The following is a 24,545-nucleotide window of genomic DNA, read 5'->3' on the forward strand; positions in this document are numbered from 1 at the left end:
AGGAAGATTTCCAAAAAAAATGGTGCAAAAATGAGTTTCTTAAATTTTGTTCATTCCTAAGAAAGAAACTTGGCTAATATTTTTTGCTTTTTCTCAAATTCGGGCACTATTGCCAAAATTTCTCTGTGATTGTGTCTTCTCTGTGTGTGTGTCGTCTCTATGTGTGTGTCGTCTCTATGTTTGTGTCGTCTCTATGTGTGTGTGTCGTCTCTGTGCGTGAGTAGTCTCTATGTGTGTGTCGTCTCTCTTTGTGTGTCGTCTCTGTGTTTGTGTTGTCTCTGTGTGTGGGTCGTCTCTGTGTGTTTGTCGTCTGTCCGTGTGTGTCGTCTCTGTGTGTGTGTCGTCTCTCTGTGTGTGTTGTCTCTGTGTGTGTCGTCTCTATGTGTGTGTCGTCTCTATGTGTGTGTCGTCTCTGTGTGTACGTCGTCTCTGTGTGTTTGTCGTCTCTGTGTGTATGTCGTCTCTGTGTGCGTGTCGTCTCTGTGTGTGTGTCGTCTTTGTGTGTGTGTCGTCTCCGTGTGTTTGTCGTCTCTGTGTGTTTGTCGTCTCTGTGCGTGTGGTGTCTCTATGTGTGTGTTTTCTCTACGCGTGTGTCGTCTCTGTTTGTGTGTCGTCTGTGTGTATGTGTGGTCTCTGTGTGCGTGTCGTCTATGTGTGTGTTTCGTCTCTGTGTGTTTGACGTCTCTGTGTGTGTGTGTCATTTCTTTGTTTGTGTCGTCTCCAAAAAAACGAGTTCTTTATCCCATTTTTATGGCGTACATGCCTCCAATCTGGATAATTTTTAAAACTACGGCTCTCTTGGCCCTGGAAGTTCCAGGTGCAATGTTTTAAGCCTGTATGGTCTTTGTTGCCCTCAAGTCTTATGGCCCTTTTTCGGAGGGTATCAAAATTTTCCTTACAATTTCTTCTTTTGCACTAGGCGTTTTCTTGGTCCAAAGAACGGAGGATTTAAGTTTTAAATAATTGGGGATAAAAAAAGGTCACCGTGTTCCTGGGGGAATTTTTAATAGATGTTTTGACTACTCTGAGGGAAATGGATAATAAAAGATTATTAGAGGTGTTCGAGCTTACGGGAGGGAGGGGGCCAAATAGCAAAACAAGACCTATTAGGAGGGTGGTTGCCTTCTAATTACTCCTAACTCTCTAAAAAGTGCAATAGAAATTCCAGTTCCCCACCGAAGGAGTCAACTCCGAAGTTTCAACCATCGTCCCTCGCAAGAGAAGAGGTCAGAAGAAAAAAGAAATGAAAAATACTTTGAAGGTACATAGATCTTTACTATAAGCAACGCTCAAGCTTTACCTCTGAAAATGTATCAATGACGCCTCCATTTCTACATATGCCATTTCCACAATTGAACCCTTACCCTAGGGGTGAACTTATCTCGTTACCCCTCAAAGTAGAGCTCTTGATCGTTCAACCTCTTTGATTAAAATCACTCTCTTTGGTTTTGATTTAACGCCATGTGGATATTTGGGGATGCCCATGGGCCAATGAGATGTTGGAGGATTGTCAGGCTAGCTTTCAATAACTTCAAGCACTAAAAATGGTGATAAAAATTAACTTTCTTATTAAATTTACCCTCTTCCAAATTTCTTTGACCAACTGTTCTATGCCATGACGCTGGGAAAAATGAATTACAAGGGAAACATATTGCTCAAGTCAAAGCTACTATGTTGAATACAACGGCATACGACTGCATAGAGTAGGGGTGGCTAGCCAGCCTGCCATCGCCAAAAAAACGACATTTGTTGAGCAGCTGACGCCTATAGCAACTAACAATCATTCCTCTGTCAACAGGTGGACAATTTGGCTGACTCATGTCGTAAATTTCCCTTACACTCCATAAATCTATGATTCTGCAGCAATGACTGCTGTCTGGGCTTTGTCAATGTTAAAATATAAAAAAAAACATATAGAAGAACTAAGTAAGCAAGAAGTTTGTATACGTGGACACATGGCAAATAAAGCTGATAGACGCCCTACAATCTCAAACTTCCTGTTTTGGTCCTTTTTTTTTTTTTTTTCTTTTTTTAGCTACATCCACCTATATTAGTAAGACTATGAAAAGCGATGGATAGATTTTATAGTATCGAGGGATCAACAAGCTAGGTTTGTGTGTACGTATTAAAAAAAAAAATTTGGATTAAAATTCTGAGACAATTTAGAGACTTGAAAGTAATAATCGGCTGTCCGACCGTGGTTTTCGATAACGGGCTTGCAGCTTTTGCTAGTTGGTGTGCCTATTATTGGTTCTTGACATGTATTATAGGCTAAGAAAAATAATTTGTCTGCATACCCTTTGTTTCTGATACATTTGAGGGTAAGCAAATGTGTCTTCATGCGGCTGTGCATCTATAACAATTAAAAATCTATCACAATGATGGGATGTTGCAATTGCTTTAGTAAAGACTAGCTACAGCAATAGGATTCTAAAATGTTAGGGATAGATAAATAGCAGTAACTAGACTCTATCAGCTGATATTGTAAATTTTAATGTGTGTTATGCCAAGGATTAAAAAAAATCAACTGGGTAATCTATAGTAAAATAATCTACAGCGAAGAAAAAAAAAACTAAAGCAAGAGGTTAGATACTTGTGCCATTTTGTCTACGTTAATTTGTCTCTGAGACATTTAAGGGTACATTACATAAGCTATATACATTTAGGGTTCAAACGGCTACAAAGTCAATGTTTTGTTCTCAGTACATTTAAGTGGACATTACACATATACCTTTAAATGGCTCTATAGCCAATACGGTATTTTAAAATACCTCCCTTAGATTGCCTAGGCAACGTAATTCTGTTTAGGTTTAAAATTTCTCACCAAAAGCCACCAGTCTGAGAAAATGTGCAAAAAGGAGGGAAACATTTTTGAAGAAAGAGGAAAACACTCCAAAGGCTGAGTGATTTTCGAGAAATTATACCATCGAATTCAGCATATAAAAGAATTCTGGTGTAGAGGTTCAACCCCTACTTACGAAAATGTGAAATTTGTTTTTCTCAGAGAAAGGTGGCCTTAGATGTGTGTTTAGTATTTGTTTGTTTGTTCTTTCCCTAGGGGTGATATTATTGAACCAATTGTCCAAGAATATTGAAAGATGGTTCATTAGAATGAAAACTGAATTTGCGAGTGGCCCTTACATTTACCAGAAGATACTGTGCCGAGCTAAGTAGGATTTTATGCCATTTTGGGCGTCCTTTTACCAAGTCGATTAAAACGATAATTTTATTCCGTCGATTTATATTTATCTAAAAATTAACTTTGAGGCTATCTAGTTTCAGAAACAGTAATGCCACGGGCTGGCATACTTGTTCTAAAGATGCACTTACTCTATGTAAAAAAAAAACTTTAAAAAAAAATATTAGTTCCAAAGCTTCATTTTGCTAAAGTTATTCTTTTTTAGCTTGACAAAATTATATAGAGCTTAGGAAATGGCCCCTTCCTTCAACAGTGACTGCAAAGGAGGGCTTAGGGATCTTTATGTAGGTGGAGGCAGTGTGTCTATAGCCTAAAAAATACGTTTTTACGTCAAAATTTTCCAACTCAGTGTATCTACATAAAATAAAATGAGGCTTGTGGAAGAGAGTAGAGATCGACTTCGAATCTATGCTTATTCAATCAAAATTTTATGAAATATCTATTTTCCGTAATAGCCTAATTATTGTGTTATTCTTTAATTTTAAGCAGCAATTCAGTATGATTTGTTGTCGTTTCTTGTTCTATGTCTTTTTCTTTCCCAGAGTCGTTTGTTGTTTTGTGTAATTTTCCACGTGTGATTAATTTTTCCTTCTATCATTTACAGATAGCCTACTAAAAAAACTCGTTCAATAGTCAATTGTAGTTTTGTGTAAAGCAGTCGAAATTCATCTTATGTTATTTTGCGTGTTTCATAGGTAGTAAGAATGATACGGCCAACCCTGGGAAGGAAATGATGTAAATTATGTTCTTGAAATATGCTCAAAAATATGACCTCACTCAAAAATTATATTTTTTCAAAATTTAAATGTCTAACGAATTTTCTCGAACTTTCCAAAAAAAACTTGAAAAATTCTCAAAATTTTTCACGAAAAAAAACATGGAGTCAATTTCGAGAAAAAATAAATATTTGTATAAGTAAATAAACAATTATTGCTCATTTAAAGAAAGTAGATACAATCGAGTTTGAGAGGCGGTTGCCCCCTAGAGTTTAGGGTTGCCCAGGGTATTCCTTTTAAAAAATTAATTAAAAAAAACTATTTTTTTTAACTGAAAGTAAGGAGCGACGTTAAAACTTAAAACTAGCAGGAATTATTCTGTATATGAAAGGGGCTGTCCCCTCCTCAACGCCTCGCTCTTTACGCTAAAGTTTGACTTTCTCACAACTCTATTTTTTTTAAACAATAGAAAACTTTAGCGTAAAGAGCGAGGCGTTGAGGAGGGGATAGCCCCTTTCATATACGGAATAATTTCTGTTCGTTTCAAGTTTTAACGTCGCTCCTTACTTTCAGTTAAAAAAAACTTTTTTTAATTTAATTTTTGAATGTCTTTGAATTAACGCAGGTTTTGATTTTGGCTCACCGCACATGAATAATTACAACAAAATTTTCGTTTTAATTTTACTTTTATTTGGTTAAATGGCTTTCTCGAAAGTTGTTTGATTTTATTTACGAACGTTTTTATTAGTAATAAATATATGTAACTTACGAATTAACTTTCGTAACGAACTTCTATATTCATATATTTTCAATACGTATATTAGGGGGTTCGCCCCCTAGTCAATTCCTTGCTCTTTACGCTATAGCTCGGATTTTGTTCCAATTCTTTTAAAATGACCCCTTAATCACCAAGGACGTTAATTAGAATAAATAGCTCTTATGAAAGTACTAAAAAATCTTTGGCTTAAAGAGCGAGGTATTGACTAGGGGGCGAACCCAATCTTATTGGTAATATTTTGTGTTCGTTTTAAGTTTGGATGTTGCTCCTTACTTTCAGTTGAAAACCTTGTTTTTTTAATTCAATTTCTGATATTTTTTTTAAATAATGCTGGGAAATCCGGCGCCTCATTCATAGCAATGTTCCTCTCCCCATGAAAACTTCCTCCATGGAAAGATCCTCCCACATAACCCTCGAACCCCCCCCCCCCCCACCCACTAACAGAAAAATACCCCCTGCAAATGTCTGTATACTTCCCAATAACCAATACTGCATGTTAACATTGGGTAAAGTTCATAACTTTCAGCCCTCCCTCCGGGGACTTCGGGGGATTAAGTAATCCCAAAAGACATAGTTTTCATATTTTTGACCATGCTGAACAAAATGGCTATCTCAGAATTTTGATCAGGTGATTTTGGAAAAAAATGAGCGTGGGAGGTGGCCTAGTTGCCCTCAATTTTTTTTGGTCACTTAAAAAGGCCACTAGAACTTTTAATTTCCGTTCCAATGATTCCTCCCGCAATAATCTAGGACCACTAGATTGATACGATCACCCCTGGGAAAAAAAACAAAAAAAAAACAAATAAACACGCATAGGATCTTTCTTCTGGCAAAAAATGCAAAATTCCGATTTTTTGTAGATAGGAGCTTGAAACCTCTACAGTAGTGTTCTCTGATACGCTGAATTTGATGGTATGATTTCCATTAAGGTTCTATAACTTTCAGAGGTCTTTCCTCCTTTTTTGAAAATCAGCCAAATTTTCTCAGGCACGTAATTTTTGATGGGTAGGACTAAACTTGATCAAACTTATATATTTGAAATCAGCATTAAAATCTGACTCTTTTGATGTATCTATTTGTATCAAATCACGTTTTCTAGAGATTTGGTTACTATTGAGCCGGGTCGCTCATTACTTACAGTTCGTTACCACGAGCTTTTTGATGAATAGACATTTATTTAAAAAAAACAAGTTTTCTCAAATGGAACCAAAGAGTGACAATAAAAATTGAAACGAATATTAAGTATTCCAAATAGGAGGAGGGGTGCCACGTCCTCGACATTCGCTTTTTACGCCACATTTTGACCTTTTTTTCCAAATTCTTCAAGAATGACTGCTCACACAAGGGCCGTTGAACTGAAATAAGAAGAATTTTGAAAGTACTATAAAAGTTTAGTATAAAAAGCGGGGAGTTGAGTGAGGGGCATCTTGACTCGCTTAGGGTAATAATTTCCGTTTTGTTGTAATTTTTACTTTCCTTCTTTACTTTCATTTGAGAAAACTTGTTTTTATATTTAATTTCTATTAAGATCATTCTCCTTTGTACGGGTGTTTTTCCCTTTTTCTGAAATAATCTATACCAATAGGCTTTGTTCACTTTTAAACCTAACTGACTTTGCATTATTAGGAATCACCATCAAAAGCAGACTGGTTCTTATCAAAATTCAGTATTTCAGGGCTTTGGCCTCTGTTGAAATCCGGCCGCTTTTAGTTCATCGTTAATTACCAGGAACAGTCCAATTTGTGCAAATTATGGCCCTATGAATATGTTCTTATGTAGTTTCTTTGAGCCAAACAATAAAGATCTAAAATAAACAAACGAGGAAATAGGTGCACATTTTTATTAAAGTAGGTTACAAAAACATCAAATAAACTGCTTATATAACAGCATCAATAACGTGTACGACACCATTGAAGGCAACAAGATCGGCCTCGATGACGTTAGCACCGTCGACTTGGATGCCATCTGCAAAGATAATAAGTGATGACATAATTAACAAAGGAGAGTAAGCAATGGTATAGTTTTTTTTTACAACATATTCACTTAAAGGCATTAGATAACTCCATATCATTTATGACGAAAAGAAAAATCTATCTTCTGAGAGCCTGATAATCCATCCTAACTTTTTTATAGATATTTTAGAATTCAGTTTAAAATATATTTTTTAATAACAAGGAAAATATAATAAACTCTTGTTCGTAATTACATTCGTAATGGCGCGTTTCAGTATGGTGTTTTTAAAGCTTGGAGAGTGTGTAAACCCTATCCAATAGTTTTCATTATTTTGATTCAATAATATTTAGCCCTGCTCTGGCGAAATTGACTGATTGCAGGACAACAGGCTAAATCCATACTTTCCTAAAACTTGATCTATTTTGGTACTCATGAGGAACACTCTATGTTCAGATTATCAGTCGGGTCAGTAATCGCGATAATTTACTACTATTGGATGGATAAGGCCCACCCGGGGGAAATAAAACAAACTTGTACGTGTGAGAGTCTTTGTCTCGACAAATGAGAGATTTCATTTCTGACGCTTTTAGTCCATAGGAATCCAGACATTAATAATATTTTGATCCTCAAGACATACAAAACCTTCAAAGGGTAACTATACCTTCTCAATTTGTTTTGTATCATGTATTTATAGCTTATCATTTTATCAATTTTTTAACTTTACTGCAAATAACTGCACAAACCGTTACTGCATACAACTGGAGAACTGTATGTGAAGTTTTATTTAATTGTAAATTGTGTTCCCGAATTATTTTTTTCTAATATGTTGTCTAAGTTTCCACTTAACCATTTTAAATCAGTAGATTTCATTTCCACTGTTGTTGGTAATTTCGGTGTTGTAATGTTGGTGGTACTTAAAACCATTAGATTTCATTTCCACTATAGTTGGTAATTTGACTGTCTTACTTTCCAATTTGATTTTATGTTGATTTTGGTTTTATCTATCAGTTCTTTCCAAGACTGGTCAACACACATATAGATTTTAGTAAAGTGCCAATGACGCAGCAGATTTTAGACTTTTAGAGTTAGGAAAAGAGGCAGTGCCCAAACTCTTTTTTATAGTGATTTTTATTCATGTTAAGCTTAATTTGCGTATTCAATTTAAGTTTTATTCGCCTTAAGTTTTATTTATTCATTTATATTGGTACGTATTTTACGTCTTTTACTATGATGGTTCATTTAATTTCTGTTCGTTTTAGTTTCATTTATCCTTTAATAGTAATTTCTTGTCGTTTTGATTTTGAATTATTTTTTGTTTTTTTTATTTCTTCTGATCTTAAGTTTAATGAGGCCTTTAGTTTTCTTTGAAAAACTTCTTTTTCGAAAAGTTTTTTTTATTAATCATAAGTAAACACGTATTTTAAATATTCACAATAAACGTAGGCCTACATTTTCATAAAGACCAAATACTAAGTGCAAATGTCAATAAAAATTAACTAATTAATTTTCTATTTATTTGCTTTAGAAAGGACAATTACCTTGAAAAACCTATTGTCAAGTGGACTTTCCATAAAACAGAATTTTAACAGGTTTTTAGTTTTATATCCAATCATACTAAGTATATGTATTTTTTATATCGCCAAAATTTAAAAAATTATGTTTTAACAATTAAAAAACAAAAACTTAATTTGTACAAAAGTAACACTTACTTGCATTGACAACAATTAGAATATTATCTCCAGCAGCAGACGGGACTTCCCCACTTGCAACTCCAGCACCGAAGACAGTAGAAGTAACAACATGACCAAGAAGAACTTGACCTAGAGCTGCTGGGTCAGCAAGCAGGCTATCAAGGACACCTTCTGGGAGGGCATCGAAAGCGGCATTGGTTGGAGCGAAAAGAGTGAACGGGCCTTCGCCTGAAATATGAAGAATAGGATTATTATATTATCCAGAACATTAAGTCTGACAGACTAGTAATCAAAGATTTATTACACTAAACCTCATTTGGTAAGCTGTTTCTTCTTCTTTGTTATATATTTTTGTTTCCTCCACAGCATTATTCTTGGGAGCTAAGCAAATAATCGTTAATAGGAATTATCTCTTTTTACAGTTAGTTTGAATATGAGCATGCTATTAAGGTAATGATTAATTTATGACACATTGAGCTGAAATGCACTTAACATGATAATACAATGAATATTATAAATAAAATATAAATACTAAAATGGATATAAAGAATAAAAAAGAGCTATAAGGAACAAATGCGAACCCGGATAAAATTCCAAGGTCTTTAAATAGCATAAATAACCCTAACTTCTTTAAATTAATTAATTATTTGATATTTTGCAGTTCTCAACAGGTTTTATAAATTAATCCAAGAAACTGGTGAATTTATTCTATAAGTAGTTAGTAAGAAGTAGGGAAAAAAGTCTACAAAAAGCTACCAGAAAAATGGCAAAAGCATCGCTGATTCTGAAATCTGTATAATAATAAAAAAAGGAAAAGGAAAAAATAAACTTTCTGCAACAGACGAGGAGTTATAATTAGGTGGGATGAAGGTTCTTTATAGTTCTTGCCTAAACTCCCTACTTACTTGTAATGTTTAATAACCTATCAATATAGCCCCAAAAACTGCATTAAAACTTCTTACATTCATGCGTGTATATGGTAAGCAAAAGAACAAAAAAGACAGATAATTTACATGTAAAGAAACAGTGTGACTCTGAAATTTTTCACTCTTCTAGATTAATTTCAACTTTATAGAAAAAAAATCATGTTTTGTGTTTGCTTTACTACCTCAGAATTCGACATACCAACAGTAATTACCAGAACGGACAGAACGGCGTGGCTATTTCGCCTTCTTTATGACATAAAGGGCTAGAAACACGTAGCTTTTTTCGGGCCCCGAGTTCAGCAACACAGAGGACAAGACAATGTCTTTTGCGCGAGATTTTCAAAACCAAAGATCATGGACATCAATAGTCAACTGTAGGTTATCAACAGTTGCACGATTGATCTCAACTTATCATATGGTTCTGCTATTATTATTATTATTAAGTTCTTTACTGCTATTATTAAGCTTTTTATTCTTAAAATTTGTATTGCATTAAAGGAATTTTAATAAAGTTTTTAAGTTCTTTCACTATTAAATTAAGAAATTCTTTAGTTATTAAATAACTAACTATTATTATTATTATTCAGTTTTCTTCATTTTGAAGAGAAAGAAACGATTGAGGATTTTTTCTCTGATCATTATGATGAAATTCGGCGCCGTTTTTGTAAATCGATGTCAAAAACTAGAAACTTTTCAAGCCTAGATCGGCACCGTTTTCCTTGCAAATTGGCGCGGATTGGATTAATCGGTGCTGAAAAAGCTACGTTTCTCCAGCCCTTAAGCTTAAGGAATAGTGTAATTGGCTAAAAAAAGTAAATGATAACGTCACGAAAATAAAGCAATGGATTTACATCATACTTTTTAACGCAAAGGTATATAATAACAATATATTTTTTTTCTTTAATAAGATTAAAAAAATTACTCTATTTGAGAGCAAATTTTCATGGATGTATTTTTCCAGTGGTTACAATTCTTGTCTATTTAATTTTTGTAATTTCCTGGTGAGATGAAAATAGGAGCAAAATGCTAGTAAAAACGTAGCAGAAAAAACTCAACAAATATAGAGTTAATTTTTAGTTCTACTTAAAATAAAATAATAATAATAAAAAATAGAATTAATTTGAAATTTAGATTCAGGAGCCCTGTGTTAGTCTTCAGCGACCTGATATTGCGTTTGCGTGACAAAATACCTAAAATTGCGACAGAGTTCAGAGTTCACATAAAGGAGACCAAAAGGAATTGGAGCTTGCTAGATTATTTGATATTATATTTGTTATTGACAATATTGCATTGTTACTAATTAGTTATATGGCATTTCCTGTTACTGATAATAAAACGACTAAAAGACAAAAGGTTTTATTGTACCCCGTAATTTATTTTCAGGATTTCTTCCAGATATGTAAACAATTATTTATGTTTATTGCTTCTTTATTTTCAGAAAGTCACTCTTTGTATTAGCAGTCCAAATGTAAATGCGAGAAATAATATTTAAAGGGATTGAAAAAAAAGAGTGATGGAGACATAAAAAACCGAATAAACAAATGATGTAAATTGAGAACTAAATTTTAATCAAAATAAACAATGAATATTTAATGTAACAGAAAATTAAACAAATAAAATCGAAAGTGCAATAAATAAAATAAATCACATGCAAAAGTAATTAAAAATAATTACTCTACAACCTGGTTTACAAAATATAATCTTGATAATTAAATTACCACATAAAGAATAAACAAATGCTTACCAGATAAAGTGTCTCCTAGGCCAGCAACTCCCACAGCAGTCAAAAGAGTTGAGAATCTACCCTCAGCGTCAGCAGTGAGAACCTCGGGGATATTTCCAGCTGGAATTTGATTTGGTCGACTGATCACATGGACGACACCATTATCTGCCATCAGATCGGCAGTTGTGACGGAAGCTCCATTGATAGTGGCAATCTGAGAAAATTGAATTTTTGATTGGTAGGTGAAAATAAACATTATTCTTAAGGTGATACGCTACCTTAAGGGATCGCCTTATCTCGTCTGTTATAAACATTCTATTTTGTGTGGCCAAACTATTTAGGACTGATGTGGTGGTCTTGCCATAGCCTCTAGAGCTTGGGTAAGAGATCCAAATAAATGATTGAGAGCTTAAAGCTGAAACCTTCTTTCCCAGCAATTTAGAAAAAAAACTTCACTTCTTGTGATTTATACTGGAGATAGGCTTATTAAGTTTTAATAAAGCTTACATCATGAGAAAGTATAAATTTTGTTTTGTTCGATTAGATGGAGCCAAATTTTATATGGAGCCCTCCTTCTGTACACACAATTGAGTTAAAGTAGTCCTACGAAATATAATCTACTATGAATTTTTATGAATAAGAACTAAAAGTAAATGTCGTAAGAAATTGTAACCTCCTAAGTTCATGATTTTGTTTCTATATGATTGATTTTGTTTCGAATAAATGATTGAGAGCTAAAAGCTGAAACCTTCTTTCCCAGAAATTTAGAAAAAAACTCCACTTCTTGTACTTTATACTGGAGATAGGCTTATTAAGTTTTAATAAAACTTACATCATTAAAAAGTATGAATTTTGTTTCGTTCGATTTAATGAGTCAAGTTTTATATGGAGCCCTCCTTCTGTACACAATATTGAGTTAAAGTAGTCCTACGAAATATAATCTACTATGAATTTTTATGAATAAGAACTAAAAGCAAATGACGTAAGAAATTGTAACCTCCTAAGTTCATGATTTTGTTTCTATATGATTGATTTTGTTTCGAATAAATGATTGAGAGCTAAAAGCTGAAACCTTCTTTCCCAGAAATTTAGAAAAAAACTCCACTTCTTGTGCTTTATACTGGAGATAGGCCTATTAAGTTTTAATAAAGCTTACATCATCAGAAAGTATGAATTTTGTTTCGTTCGATTTGATGAGTCAAGTTTAATATGGAGCCCTCCTTCTGTACACAATATTGAGTTAAAGTAGTCCTACGAAATATAATCTACTATGAATTTTTATGAATAAGAACTAAAAGCAAATGACGTAAGAAATTGTAACCTCCTAAGTTCATGATTTTGTTTCTATATTTGTTTCTATATGATTGATTTTGTTTTGAATAAATGATTGAGAGCTAAAAGCTGAAACCTTCTTTCCCAGAAATTTAGAAAAAAAACTCCACTTCTTGTGCTTTATACTGGAGATAGGCTTATTAAGTTTTAATAAAGCTTACATCATTAAAAAGTATGAATTTTGTTTCGTTTGATTTGATGAGTCAAGTTTTATATGGAGCCCTTATTCTGTACACACAATTGAGTTAAAGTAGTTCTACGAAATATAATCTACTATGAATTTGTATGAATAAGAACTAAAAGCAAATGACGTAAGAAATTGTAACCTCCTAAGTTCATGATTTTGTTTCTATATGATTGATTTTGTTTCGAATAAATGATTGAGAGCTAAAAGCTGAAACCTTCTTTCCCATAAATTTAGAAAAAAAACTCCACTTCTTGTGCTTTATACTGGAGATAGGCTTATTAAGTTTTAATAAGGCTTACATCATTAAAAAGTATGAATTTTGTTTTGTTTGATTTGATGAGTCAAGTTTTATATGGAGCCCTCCTTCTGTACACACAATTGAGTTAAAGTAGTCCTACGAAATATAATCTACTATGAATTTTTATGCATAAGAATTAAAAGCAAATGACGTAAGAAATTGTAACCTCCTATGTTCATGACTTTGTTTCTATATGATTGATTTTGTTTCGAATAAATGATTGAGAGCTAAAAGCTGAAACCTTCTTTCCCAGAAATTTAGAAAAAAAACTCTACTTCTTGTGCTTTATACTGGAGATAGGCTTATTAAGTTTTAATAAAGCTTACATCATTAAAAAGTATGAATTTTGTTTCGTTTGATTTGTTGAGTCAAGTTTTATATGGAGCCCTCCTTCTGTACACAATATTGAGTTAAAGTAGTCCTACGAAATATAATCTACTATGAATTTTTATGAATAAGAACTAAAAGCAAATGACGTAAGAAATTGTAACCTCCTAAGTTCATGATTTTGTTTCTATATGATTGATTTTGTTTCGAATAAATGATTGAGAGCTAAAAGCTGAAACTTTCTTTCCCAGAAATTTAGAAAAAAAACTCCACTTCTTGTGCTTTATACTGGAGATAGGCTTATTAAGTTTTAATAAAGCTTAAATCATTAAAAAGTATGAATTTTGTTTCGTTTGATTTGATGAGTCAAGTTTTATATGGAGCCCTCCTTCTGTACACACAATTGAGTTAAAGTAGTCCTACGAAATATAATCTACTATGAATTTTTATGAATAAGAACTAAAAGCAAATGACGTAAGAAATTGTAACCTCCTAAGTTCATGATTTTGTTTCTACATGATTGATTTTGTTTCGAATAAATGATTGAGAGCTAAAAGCTGAAACCTTCTTTCCCAGAAATTTAGAAAAAAACTCCACTTCTTGTGCTTTATACTGGAGATAGGCTTATTAAGTTTTAATAAAGCTTACATCATTATAAAGTATGAATTTTGTTTCGTTTGATTTGATGAGTCAAGTTTTATATGGAGCCCTCCTTCTGTACACACAATTGAGTTAAAGTAGTCCTACGAAATATAATCTACTATGAATTTTTATGCATAAGAATTAAAAGCAAATGACGTAAGAAATTGTAACCTCCTAAGTTCATGATTTTGTTTCTATATGATTGATTTTGTTTCGAATAAATGATTGAGAGCTAAAAGCTGAAACCTTCTTTCCCATAAATTTAGAAAAAAAACTCCACTTCTTGTGCTTTATACTGGAGATAGGCTTATTAAGTTTTAATAAAGCTTACATCCTTAAAAAGTATGAATTTTGTTTCGTTCGATTTGATGAGTCAAGTTTTATATGGAGCCCTCCTTCTGTACACACAATTGAGTTAAAGTAGTCCTACGAAATATAATCTACTATGAATTTTTATGCATAAGAATTAAAAGCAAATGACGTAAGAAATTTTAACCTCCTAAGTTCATGATTTTGTTTCTATATAGATCTTATCTATATAGATTTTGTTTCTAACTGAACATTCACCACATATATAAAGTAAATAAAACCCTCAGCACTGGATTAGATGGATGGGTATCAAACACTCAAGATTAAGTGACATGTGTGTGCCATGCAATCTATGCCATCCACGATGATGTTGGCTCAATGTGAAAGCTTTCTCCAAACGAATGTAAGCCACTTGAGTAAAAATTGTACCACAAAACTAAGGTTTCTGGTGTTTATGATTTAAAAAGGCACCGAATCTATTAAGCAGTTAAAATTTATCACTTAGAAGTATTTTTTTTTCTATACCAAAGGAAACTTCGTCGTTGGAGTAAATTGAAAATTTCTGGGGTCTTGGCAACCTTTTCCATAGATACTTATTATCATTTAAATATATTACAAAAACCCTGAAATCGAAAATCGTTCTGTTAACCTTTAATTATATCTGTTTAAAGACTACACATTTTCTTTACCTGTCCATAGATATTGGTGCGAATAGTTGATCCTTGAACAGTAGCGACAGTGACATCGTTCTGAAGAGCATCAGAGGTGACACTAGCAGCAACCATGTGGTAGTTCAAAAAATTGGTGAGGAGGTCAGCATCAGCCAAAAGGCTGTCCAGCAAGGCTTGGTCAAATGATGCATCCTCAGGTGCAAAAACTGTGTAAACGTCTGAAAACAAAATATCTTGTTTTAATTAGGGTTGTTGACATATGAGGCTTTCGGATAAATCATGGCTGAGTGACTTGTTAGTGATAACTAATCGCGGGAGTAGAGGCTGCCTTCTACAGAGATATTCTGGAATCCGATAGCAGAGATATCCAGGAATGCGCACGAAGGTGATTATCTGTGGATGGAGTATATATATTTACGTAAAGTTATATCAGCAGCAAGTTAATAAGATGTAGACTTGACTTTTAAACGAGCAAATATTATTGAGAAGCGAAATGGGTGTTAGAGATGACGAAGATTCTAAGGAACTATTCGGTGTAGAATTGACTGTTAAACGAGCAAATATTATTGAGAAGTGAAATGGGTGTTAGGGATGACGATGATTCTAAGGAACTAATTTAGCTGATCAAGAACTATATCCATGAGTAAATGTTTCAGGAATTTAAGTGGGCAGGTGACAAGGATGTGTGGAGAGGTAAACATTTTCTTAAAAGTTTATAAGGGCGTATTTGAGGAGTCCTTTTAAATATGCTGGTGGTTGTAACTAGGGATAAACATTAGATATAAAGACTACTTGGATCTAAACACACATTGGGCAAAATAAACGAAAAGAAAACATATAAAATCAAAAGAGGCCCATATGGCGATTGCTTGTTGTAAGACGGATTGGCACCTGAACTCAGTATTCTCACAGAGAAAACAATATCTATTGCAAGATACTGACTATTTAACCTCCAGTTCCGTAATGACCGTAAAAAATAGATACAATACAATAGGGATAATAATTTATGTCGACCCTCTTTAAGTCACCTTTAGTTAGAAGCCTAAACCTTAGCACAAAATAACACGCAACGATCGTAAGCACTCAGACATAGTCTTGCTAGTGCTTGCTGACGAAAATGTGAAATCCAAAGCTTCTAAAAAAAAGTGAATTGTGTTGTCTAAAACTACTGACAATTCAAAAGATGAGACAGTGGAATACCATTAAAAAGGTCTTCATATGTATCAACGTTCACCAATTATTTAATCCTTGTTAATGCAGTGATGACACATTTGACAGAACAAGCTAAATTAACCAAAGTTTGGCCAGTAAGAAATCGGTCCTCAATTTATGCGTTTAAAAAGTAATGTCTTTTTAGATAGTCTTTACCATCAATTTTGTCACAGCTTGCTCTCCCTGTGACGACGTCTTCTCATAAAAATCCGATTTGTCGAGCTTCAGACCAGTTTGGGCAGTAAGAAGTCGGTCCTCAATTTATGCGTTTAAAAAGTAATGTCTTTTTAGATAGTCTTTACCATCAATTTTGTCACAGCTTGCTCTCCCTGTGACGACGTCGTCTCATAAAAATCCGATTTGTCGAGCTTCAGACCAGTTTGGGCAGTAAGAAGTCGGTCCTCAATTTATGCGTTTAAAAAGTAATGTCTTTTTAGATAGTCTTTACCATCAATTTTGTAACAGCTTGCTCTCCCTGTGACGTAGTCTTCTCATAAAAATCCGATTTGTCGAGCTTCAGACCAGTTTGGGCAGTAAGAAGTCGGTCCTCAATTTATGCGTTTAAAAAGTAATGTCTTTTTAGATAGTCTTTACCATCAATTTTGTCACAGCTTGCTCTCCCTGTGACGACGTCTTCTCATAAAAATCCGATTTGTCGAGCTTCAGACCAGTTTGGGCAGTAAGAAGTCGGTCCTCAATTTATGCGTTTAAAAAGTAATGTCTTTTTAGATAGTCTTTACCATCAATTTTGTTACAACTTGCTCTCCCTGTGACGTAGTCTTCTCATAAAAATCCGATTTGTCGAGCTTCAGACCAGTTTGGGCAGTAAGAAGTCGGTCCTCAATTTATGCGTTTAAAAAGTAATGTCTTTTTAGATAGTCTTTACCATCAATTTTGTTACAACTTGCTCACCCTGTGACGGAGTGTTCTCATAAAAATCCGATTTGTCGAGCTTCAGACCAGTTTGGGCAGTAAGAAGTCGGTCCTCAGTTTATGCGTTGAAAAAGTAATGTCTTTTTAGATAGTCTTTACCATCAATTTTGTTACAACTTGCTCTCCCTGTGACGGAGTCTTCTCATAAAAATCTGATTTGTCGAGCTTCAGACCCTTTTTTTGGACTTCATTGTTCTACTAACCCTAACTTGTTTCAATTTAATCATCGTGTTCCCTGTATAATTTTTTTTTATTGTTGCTCATTTCATATATAATTTTACAGCATTTACTACCTTTCGGGTTCTTTCAAATAAATGTTACATATTTGACAATAAGGTCCAAATCGTTAATGAATTTTATGTGATTTAATTTAAATTCTTATACGTTTTCATCTATTTTTTTCTACGTCTTGATACAAGAATTGGTTCCTTGTTTGATCAAACAGTTCGTGGTAACGAACTGTAAGTAACGAACGACCAAGCTCAACCTTAAAAAAGGGAATTTTGATACCAAGAGATACATCAAATGAATTTATTTTTATGCTGATTTCAAAAATATAAGTTTCATCAAGTTTAGTCTTACCCATCAAACGTTACGCACCAGAGAAAATTTGCCTTGTTTTCGAAAAAAGGTGAAAACACCCCCTAAACGTTATAGAACTTGACTGAAAATCACACCATTAGATTCCGCGTATCAGTGAACCCTACCATAGAAGTTTTAAGCTCCTATCAGCATAAATGTGGAATTTTGTATTTTTTTTTTGCCAGAAGAAAGATCACGGATGCGCGTTTATTTGTTTTTTTTTCCAAGGGTAATCGTATCGACTCAGTGGTCCTAAAATATCACGGGAGGGCTCATTCAAACGGAAATTAAAAGTTCCAGTGCCCTTTTTAAGTGACCAAAAAGTTGGAAGGCAACTAGGCCCTCTTCCACGCTCATTTTTTCCCAAAGTCAACCGATAAAAATTTTGAGATAGCCATTTTGTTCAGAATGGTCGAAATATACAATAACTATGTCTTTGAGGATAACTTAATCCCCCACAGTCCCCGGGGGAAGGTCTGAAAGCTATGAAATTTGCCGAATGTTTACATATAGTATTGGTATACAGAAGATTGGTATATTGATATAGGGAAGTATACAGAAGTTTTCAAGGGGGATTTTTTTCTGATAGTTTGGGGGGTCTTCATCATAGCTATTGATTCTAATGACCCCTCCTCAACGCCTTGCTCTTTACACTAAAGTTCGACTCTTTCTCACAACTTTATTTTTTTAAACAATAAAAAACTTTAACGTAAAGAGCGAGGCGTTGAGAAGGGGACAGCCCCTTTCATATACGGGATAATTTCTGTTCGTTCTAAGTTTTAATGTCACTTCTTACTTTCAGTTAAGAAAACTTTTTTTATTTAGTTTCTGAACATTTTTGAATTAAAGCAGCTTTGATTTTGGCTCACCGTACATGAATAACTAAAACGAAATACAAGCAAACAATTTTCTATCTAATAGAAGCACAGAAGCACCTGGTGTTATTTTATGTAACATAGGGGGATTCAGGGTTACGAAAAGTCCTTAAACCCCAAAATTGAGACAAATTATATCCTTTTATAATATTATTTTAACTTGCTAAGAAGATTCTAAGGCCTTCTAATATTTTAACCATAGTAATTGTGTTGAATAAGGAATAAAATCTATCTCGTAGAGCTGTCTACCAATTGCTCATTACTGGAGACTAAAAATTATCATTACTGTACCACTATGTGATTCCCTTTAAATTTAAAACTACAAAATACATATTTAGTAAATGTTTGGAATCAAAGCTTGTAAACTATTGAGAATAGGCTATTAAAGTGATGAAAATCTTAGATTAATTGATTACCAGTTCCAGTCAAAACGTCAAGGTAGTTGGCCTGGGTATACAGATCCACCATAACAAAGCATCCAGCTTCTTCCAACGTTTGGAGAAGAGTACCAGCTTTTGTCTGACGACTCACCTTGACTTTCTAAAAATTGTACATGGTCAGAATAAAAAAAAGTCAAAATCTTCCCTTGGGAAAAAACTGTAGAATAATTGATTCTACACTACTAGAAAGAAAATACCCTTTTATATAGGTTTGTTTTCAGAGTGTTTGATGCTTATGCCCGGACTAGAATCACATTTTTCGATAGAATAAGCCTTACAATTGACTACTTGTAGTCATTACATCCTTATGAAAGTCATTACACTCATTACAGTCATTGCAGTCATGACAGTCATGACAGTGATTACAGCCTTACAAATGACTAAATTCCCAATTGTATCATGTCCAACTTTTTTTTTAGCAACTTTTTTTTTTAGCAAATTTAGGCACTTCTCTCAAAAACTTCATGTTTGATATTATAATTATGGCTTGGCAAAAGGATAGAACTGATACCAATGAGATCAATGATATGAGTGTCTTGCTCTTTTGGTTCAAGTGATAGCTTGCTTGTCGCAAAATCACTTGTTTCAGAATGAATCTTATTAACACTTAAGACTGCTTTTGACACAGCCTCATTGGTGCCAAAAAGTTGAACAGCTTTGAAGCTTTCTCATTTTAAACATACAGATTCCGGTGTATGTAAAAAATCACTAGCAATAGATTTGTCATTGAATGATGAGGTTTAAGGCACAATTTTTTCAAACAAGAATGATAAAATCTTGGAACAGTAGGTGCTTTTATTAGTGAAGTAACTCTGGAAAAAAGATATGAAGACACAGTATTAGTAGAGAATAGTTGAGAGCGCAGCAGTGTTGTACACAAGCTTCCCAAAACCATTCCTTGTCACTTTAATTATCCGCTTCTATAATACAAGTGTGACAGAAAACCAAGAAAACCCCAATATCATTGAAAAATCTTGGCTTTTCTTATTGAAAAGCTTGACTATGATACGGCCGTGTATTAGATTGAAGGGGATTAATACAAAATATATTTTTTTTCATACTGGTTTGCAATGAAATCATTATTATTGTGAAAACTAATGAAGACAACGAAATTTGATGTAGCAAAGTCAAATCTGAAATTCATCTTTTTTAGCAAGATAACTTGACCTTCTACAGAGTATTGACCTTGAATATTGTCCTTGCCCTTCTACAGAACATTTAGCTTGCGATACCCAAAATTGGATTTTAGGTCGATAAAATATTAAAAGGTTTATGATAAAGAGGAAACTAATTTCCTCTTTAAGGGACCAAAAATAATTCGAGGGCAACTTGGCCCCCTCCCCCGCTCATTTTTTTCCCAAAGTCACCCAATCAAAATTTTGAGATAGCCATTTTGTTCAGCATAGTCAAAAGTTTAATAAATATGTCTTTGAGGATGACTTAATCCCCCACAGTTCCCGGGGAAAGAGCTGGAAGTTATGAACTTTGCCTATTGTTTACATATAGTATTGGTGAATGGGAAGTATAAAGACGTTTCAGGAGGGATTGTTTTCTGATGGGGGGGGGGGGTTACGGAGGAGGACCCTTCCATGGAGGATGTTTCCTTGGGGGAATGGACATTTCTATGAAGGGGGTGCCGGATTCCCAGCATTATTTAAAAAACGATCAGAAATTAAATAAAAAAACTGTTTTTTTCAACTGAAAGTAAGGAGCAACATTAAACATAAAACAAACAGAAATTATTACGTATATGAGGGAGTTCGCCCCCTAGTCAATACCTCACCGTTTTCGCTAAAGTTTTTTTTAGAAGTTTCAAAAGAGCTATCTATTCTAATTAACCGGCCTTTGTGATTCAGGGGTTTGTGATTCGAACAAAATTCGAGCTTTAGCGTAAAGAGTAAGGTATCGACTAGGGGGCAAACTCCCTAATATATATAATAAAACATACGAGTATAGAAATTCGTTACGTAAGTTAATTCGTAAGTTACGTTAGAACAAAATTTTAAGTTTTAATGTCGCTCCTTACTTTCAGTTAAAAAAACTTGTTTTTTTTTATTTAATTCTAAAAGATTCAAATATTTCACCAAATTTCTCTCTTTTTTTCTCTGGGTGAATAAGTACCACTACAGATTTTCTAGTATTTATTTTATAATCCCATAAATATTTTGTTGTATATATATATCAAGGAGGCACACTTGTGCCTCTATAAAGAGGCGACCCACCACAATTTTAAGCGATTTCAGGTCCTAGAGGTCGCAGAGAGACGGCGGTAATTGCATTTTGTAGCCCAAGCTCAAACTAAGAAACTTGCAAAATTTCATCCTCTTCCGACTTTATCTTCATGGGGTAAACTGGGCCGGAAGTTTCGACCCTCCCACCACAGCCCCCCTTTAACGTTGTTTGATTGGGCTGAAATTTAGAGGTTAAGCTTTCCTAGGGCCCGCGAGCTTATCCTCGAAATTTCAGCTCAATCCGATCACTCCTTCCCTGTTTTCAAAAAACCAAATATAGCCACTTAAAATTCATCATCATTTCTTTTTTTTTCTTAGCCACGCCTACAGGCCACAGTTGGCAACGGATCCGGTTGAATGAGGACTCATTCAAAGCAGAATTCGACCTGTTAGGGCCTTTTGATATTTTCAGACCGAAAAAATTATCCCCCGAATTTACATTTACGAAAAACCTTAGTTTTTTTCAAATAATACATATAAACAGGTTAGACATGCTTTGTTATGAAAATATCTGCGCGTCAATTTTCATAACAAAGCATGTCTTACCTGTTTATGTGTATTATTTGAAAAAAACTACGTTTTCTAAAGAGTTAAAGAGGCTGAGTTACAAGGTCAACCCTTAAAACGTACAGGGATTAGGAGGCACAGTTGGGGGGGTTGTTAAAGAGGCTGAGTCACAAGTTCGAACCTTAAAACGTACAGGGATTAGGAGGCACCCTGTACGACGTGATTTGAGTATTCAGGAATTAAAAGCCTTAACACAAGAATGTTCAAGAGCGGGGGGTTTGGGGGCGGCAGCCCCCCAACTTCAACTCCTGACACGATCAGCTAACAGTTAGTCAAGCAATAATAAGTAATAAACTGTACAAAAACGTGCAGAAATTATTTGAAAAAAAACTACGTTTTCTAAAGAGCTGAGTTACAAGGTCGAACCTTAAAACGTACAGGGATTAGGAGGCACAGTTGGGGGGCTGCCGCCCCCCAAATCCCCCACTTTCGCAGCCTTTAAATAAAAAAAGAAATTTTTAACTGAAAGTAAGGAGTGACATTAAAACTTAAAACGAACCTAAATTAGTCCTTAAATGAAAGTGGCTGTGCCCTCCACACCGCCTCTCTCTTTACGATAATGTTTGACTTTATCACAAATATTTTTTTAAACAATAAAAACTTTAGCGTAAAGAGCGAGGCGTTGAGGAGGGCACAGCCTCTTTCATATACGGAATAATTTCTGTTCGTTTTATGTTTTAATGTCGCTCCTTACTTTCAGTTTAAAATTTTTTTTTTATTTAAAGGCTGTAAAAGCGGGAAGCTTTGGGGGCGGAAGCCCCCCAATAGTGCCTCATAAACCCTGTACATTTTAAGGCTCGACCTTGTAACTCAGCCTCTTTAACTCTTTAGAAAACGTAGTTTTTTTCAAATAATATATATATATATATACACATATATATATCTGTTACAAGTGTTCGTTATATTTAGTGCTAATACTGTAAAAGAGATTTCGTTTTGAATAAAATTTTGATATCTTGAGAGACATACGGCAATCTTTACGCCTTAACAAAGCAAATAATAAGGGAATCTCCTCGTAAGCAGTGACCCAACAGACACCTCTAAGGAATAATTCTAGCTTAGAAATGCACTCTTTGCTTGTTTTCGAAATATTTTTTGTGGAAATTTGTTTTCATCAATAAATATATTTTTCTATTGCTTTATTTCTCACAAATAGCAGCTTTTGGTTAAACTAGATTTTTTGCATTAGAAATTTACTTTATTTTTCAAACACCTGCCAAGATTTGACTTTTTTTTACTTCGAGAGTGCTTTTGTAATAATGTTAGTTCCCAGGGGATTTCCAGTTCAGAAGTAAATAGGGCTATGGAGAAAATTCTCCATAAGAAACTCGTTAAAATATCGGGTCTTTAATAATGTTCCCTTAGATTGCTTTAGGGGAAAACACTATAGAATATTTAAACTTACAGTCAAGGGGGTTGCAACTGCAACAGATACACAGAGCAAAAGAACTGCCAATTTGTTCATCTTGTTGGTATAATCAACTGATTGTAGAATCTCTTGTGTTCTGCTGTTTTATAGTCACTTTGGGTAGATAAGATAGTACAAAGTTCTTTATTTAATGGCTATAATGAATAGCTAATATATTTATTTTAAACCAGGAAAATGACAAATAATTCCTTGAGATTATGAAAGAAAATTAAATGAATGTAAACAAAGAAAGGTTTGGGCCTCAAACGTGAATTGCGGTTTATTTTACGAAATGGATGAACACAAAATTATGTAACTGTTATATAAAAGCTGGCTTAATGCAAGCAAAACATAGTTAAGCTCCTCAAGCTAAACATTTGCAAAATATGTACCAAAAGAGGGATATTCATTTCAAGATGTGTTTAGAATTAAAAATGTCGAGATCTGCAGAAATTTCCGAATGTTCCATATCCCCCCCCTCATATCTTGTTTTGCAATTTTTCGAACTGTTCTGGAAGGTCGAAAGTAATATGGCTCCCTGAAAAGTTGTATATTTTCCCAAGTATTATACAATTTCACACTTTTAGCATATTTTTGGCCTTCTCAACGAGGGAAGGGAGGCTAAAGACAACTTAAGTCCCTTCATATGGATTAAATAAAAAAAAAAACTTTTTTAAACTGAAAGTAAGGAGCGACATTAAAACTTAAAACTAACAGAAATTATTCCGTATATGAAAGGGGATGTCCCCTCCTCAACGCTTCGCTCTTTACGTTAAAGTTTTTTATTGTCTTAAAAAATAAAGTTGTGTGACAGATACAAATCTGTCACAAATCTGTCACCTTTGTTCGAAAAAAGGGCAATTTTTTTCAGGCGCTTAACTTTCGATGAGTAAAACTAAACTTAATGAAACTTATATATTTGAAATCAGCATGAAAATCAGATTCTATTGATATATCTATGGGTATCAAAATTCCGGTTTTTAGAGTTTTGGTTACAATTGAGCCGGGTCGCTCCTTACTTACAGTTCGTTACCACGAACTGTTTGAAAATATTTGGACCTGAACCCACCAAAGTAAATGTAGCCTATAAGTTTGTCGAAACAGTTTTTAACAAGACCTTATTATGCACACACTATAAGCCTTGTTGTTGATGTTGACGGGACCTATTGTTGATAAAAACAAGACCAGCGTTACTTTTCTTTTCCGTATTTTTTCCGTTTCATTAACATAAAATCCCCGTAGCCTTAGCAGTTTTATAAATGTTTGTCAAAAATGGGTTTATAAGATTTACATTATAAATAGATTGGACACGTTCTGCGGATGAAGAATGACAGATCGCTGAAGACTGTCCTTTTTGGCCAACCGTTAAGGGCTAAACGGAGAGCAGGTCGTCCGCAGTTGGGGTGGGAGGATGTCTTATGCCACATTACGGTAAGATCCTCTCTCCTAAATTAGTCACATAGAAGGCACAAATTAGACGACCTCAAGAAGTCCCAACCAGCTTCAATTTTAGATGTTGACCCCAAATTTACTGCCACTTAACCT

General features: G+C 34.1%; 1 protein-coding gene across 1 annotated transcript; it reads right to left on the reverse strand.

The window, feature by feature from the left end:
* Positions 1-6,519: 6,519 nt before the first annotated feature.
* LOC148952695 (transforming growth factor-beta-induced protein ig-h3-like) lies at positions 6,520-23,121 on the reverse strand. The gene is made up of 6 exons (XM_089088047.1): positions 22,998-23,121; positions 18,771-18,894; positions 14,771-14,970; positions 11,008-11,200; positions 8,356-8,565; positions 6,520-6,658 (listed from the first exon to the last, which is right to left on the reverse strand). The coding sequence occupies exons 1-6, from the start codon at positions 23,055-23,057 to the stop codon at positions 6,570-6,572; spliced, it is 876 nt and encodes a 291-aa protein (XP_088944173.1). The 5' UTR covers positions 23,058-23,121; the 3' UTR covers positions 6,520-6,569.
* Positions 23,122-24,545: the final 1,424 nt, after the last annotated feature.

The sequence above is a fragment of the Artemia sp. Qi Xiang Cuo genome, chromosome 4 (assembly GCF_049724085.1).
Source record: "Artemia sp. Qi Xiang Cuo chromosome 4, ASM4972408v1, whole genome shotgun sequence".
NCBI classification, from domain to species: Eukaryota; Metazoa; Arthropoda; class Branchiopoda; order Anostraca; family Artemiidae; genus Artemia; species Artemia sp. Qi Xiang Cuo.

Excerpts from the sequence above, each read along its gene's own strand:
- LOC148952695 (XM_089088047.1), bottom strand. The coding sequence starts at position 23,057 with ATGAACAAATTGGCAGTTCTTTTGCTCTGTGTATCTGTTGCAGTTGCA. Across the intron at positions 18,895-22,997 it reads CAGTTGCAACCCCCTTGACT|AAAGTCAAGGTGAGTCGTCA; the intron begins GTAAGTTTAAAT and ends TACAATTTTTAG. Across the intron at positions 14,971-18,770 it reads TGACGTTTTGACTGGAACTG|ACGTTTACACAGTTTTTGCA; the intron begins GTAATCAATTAA and ends TTTTGTTTTCAG.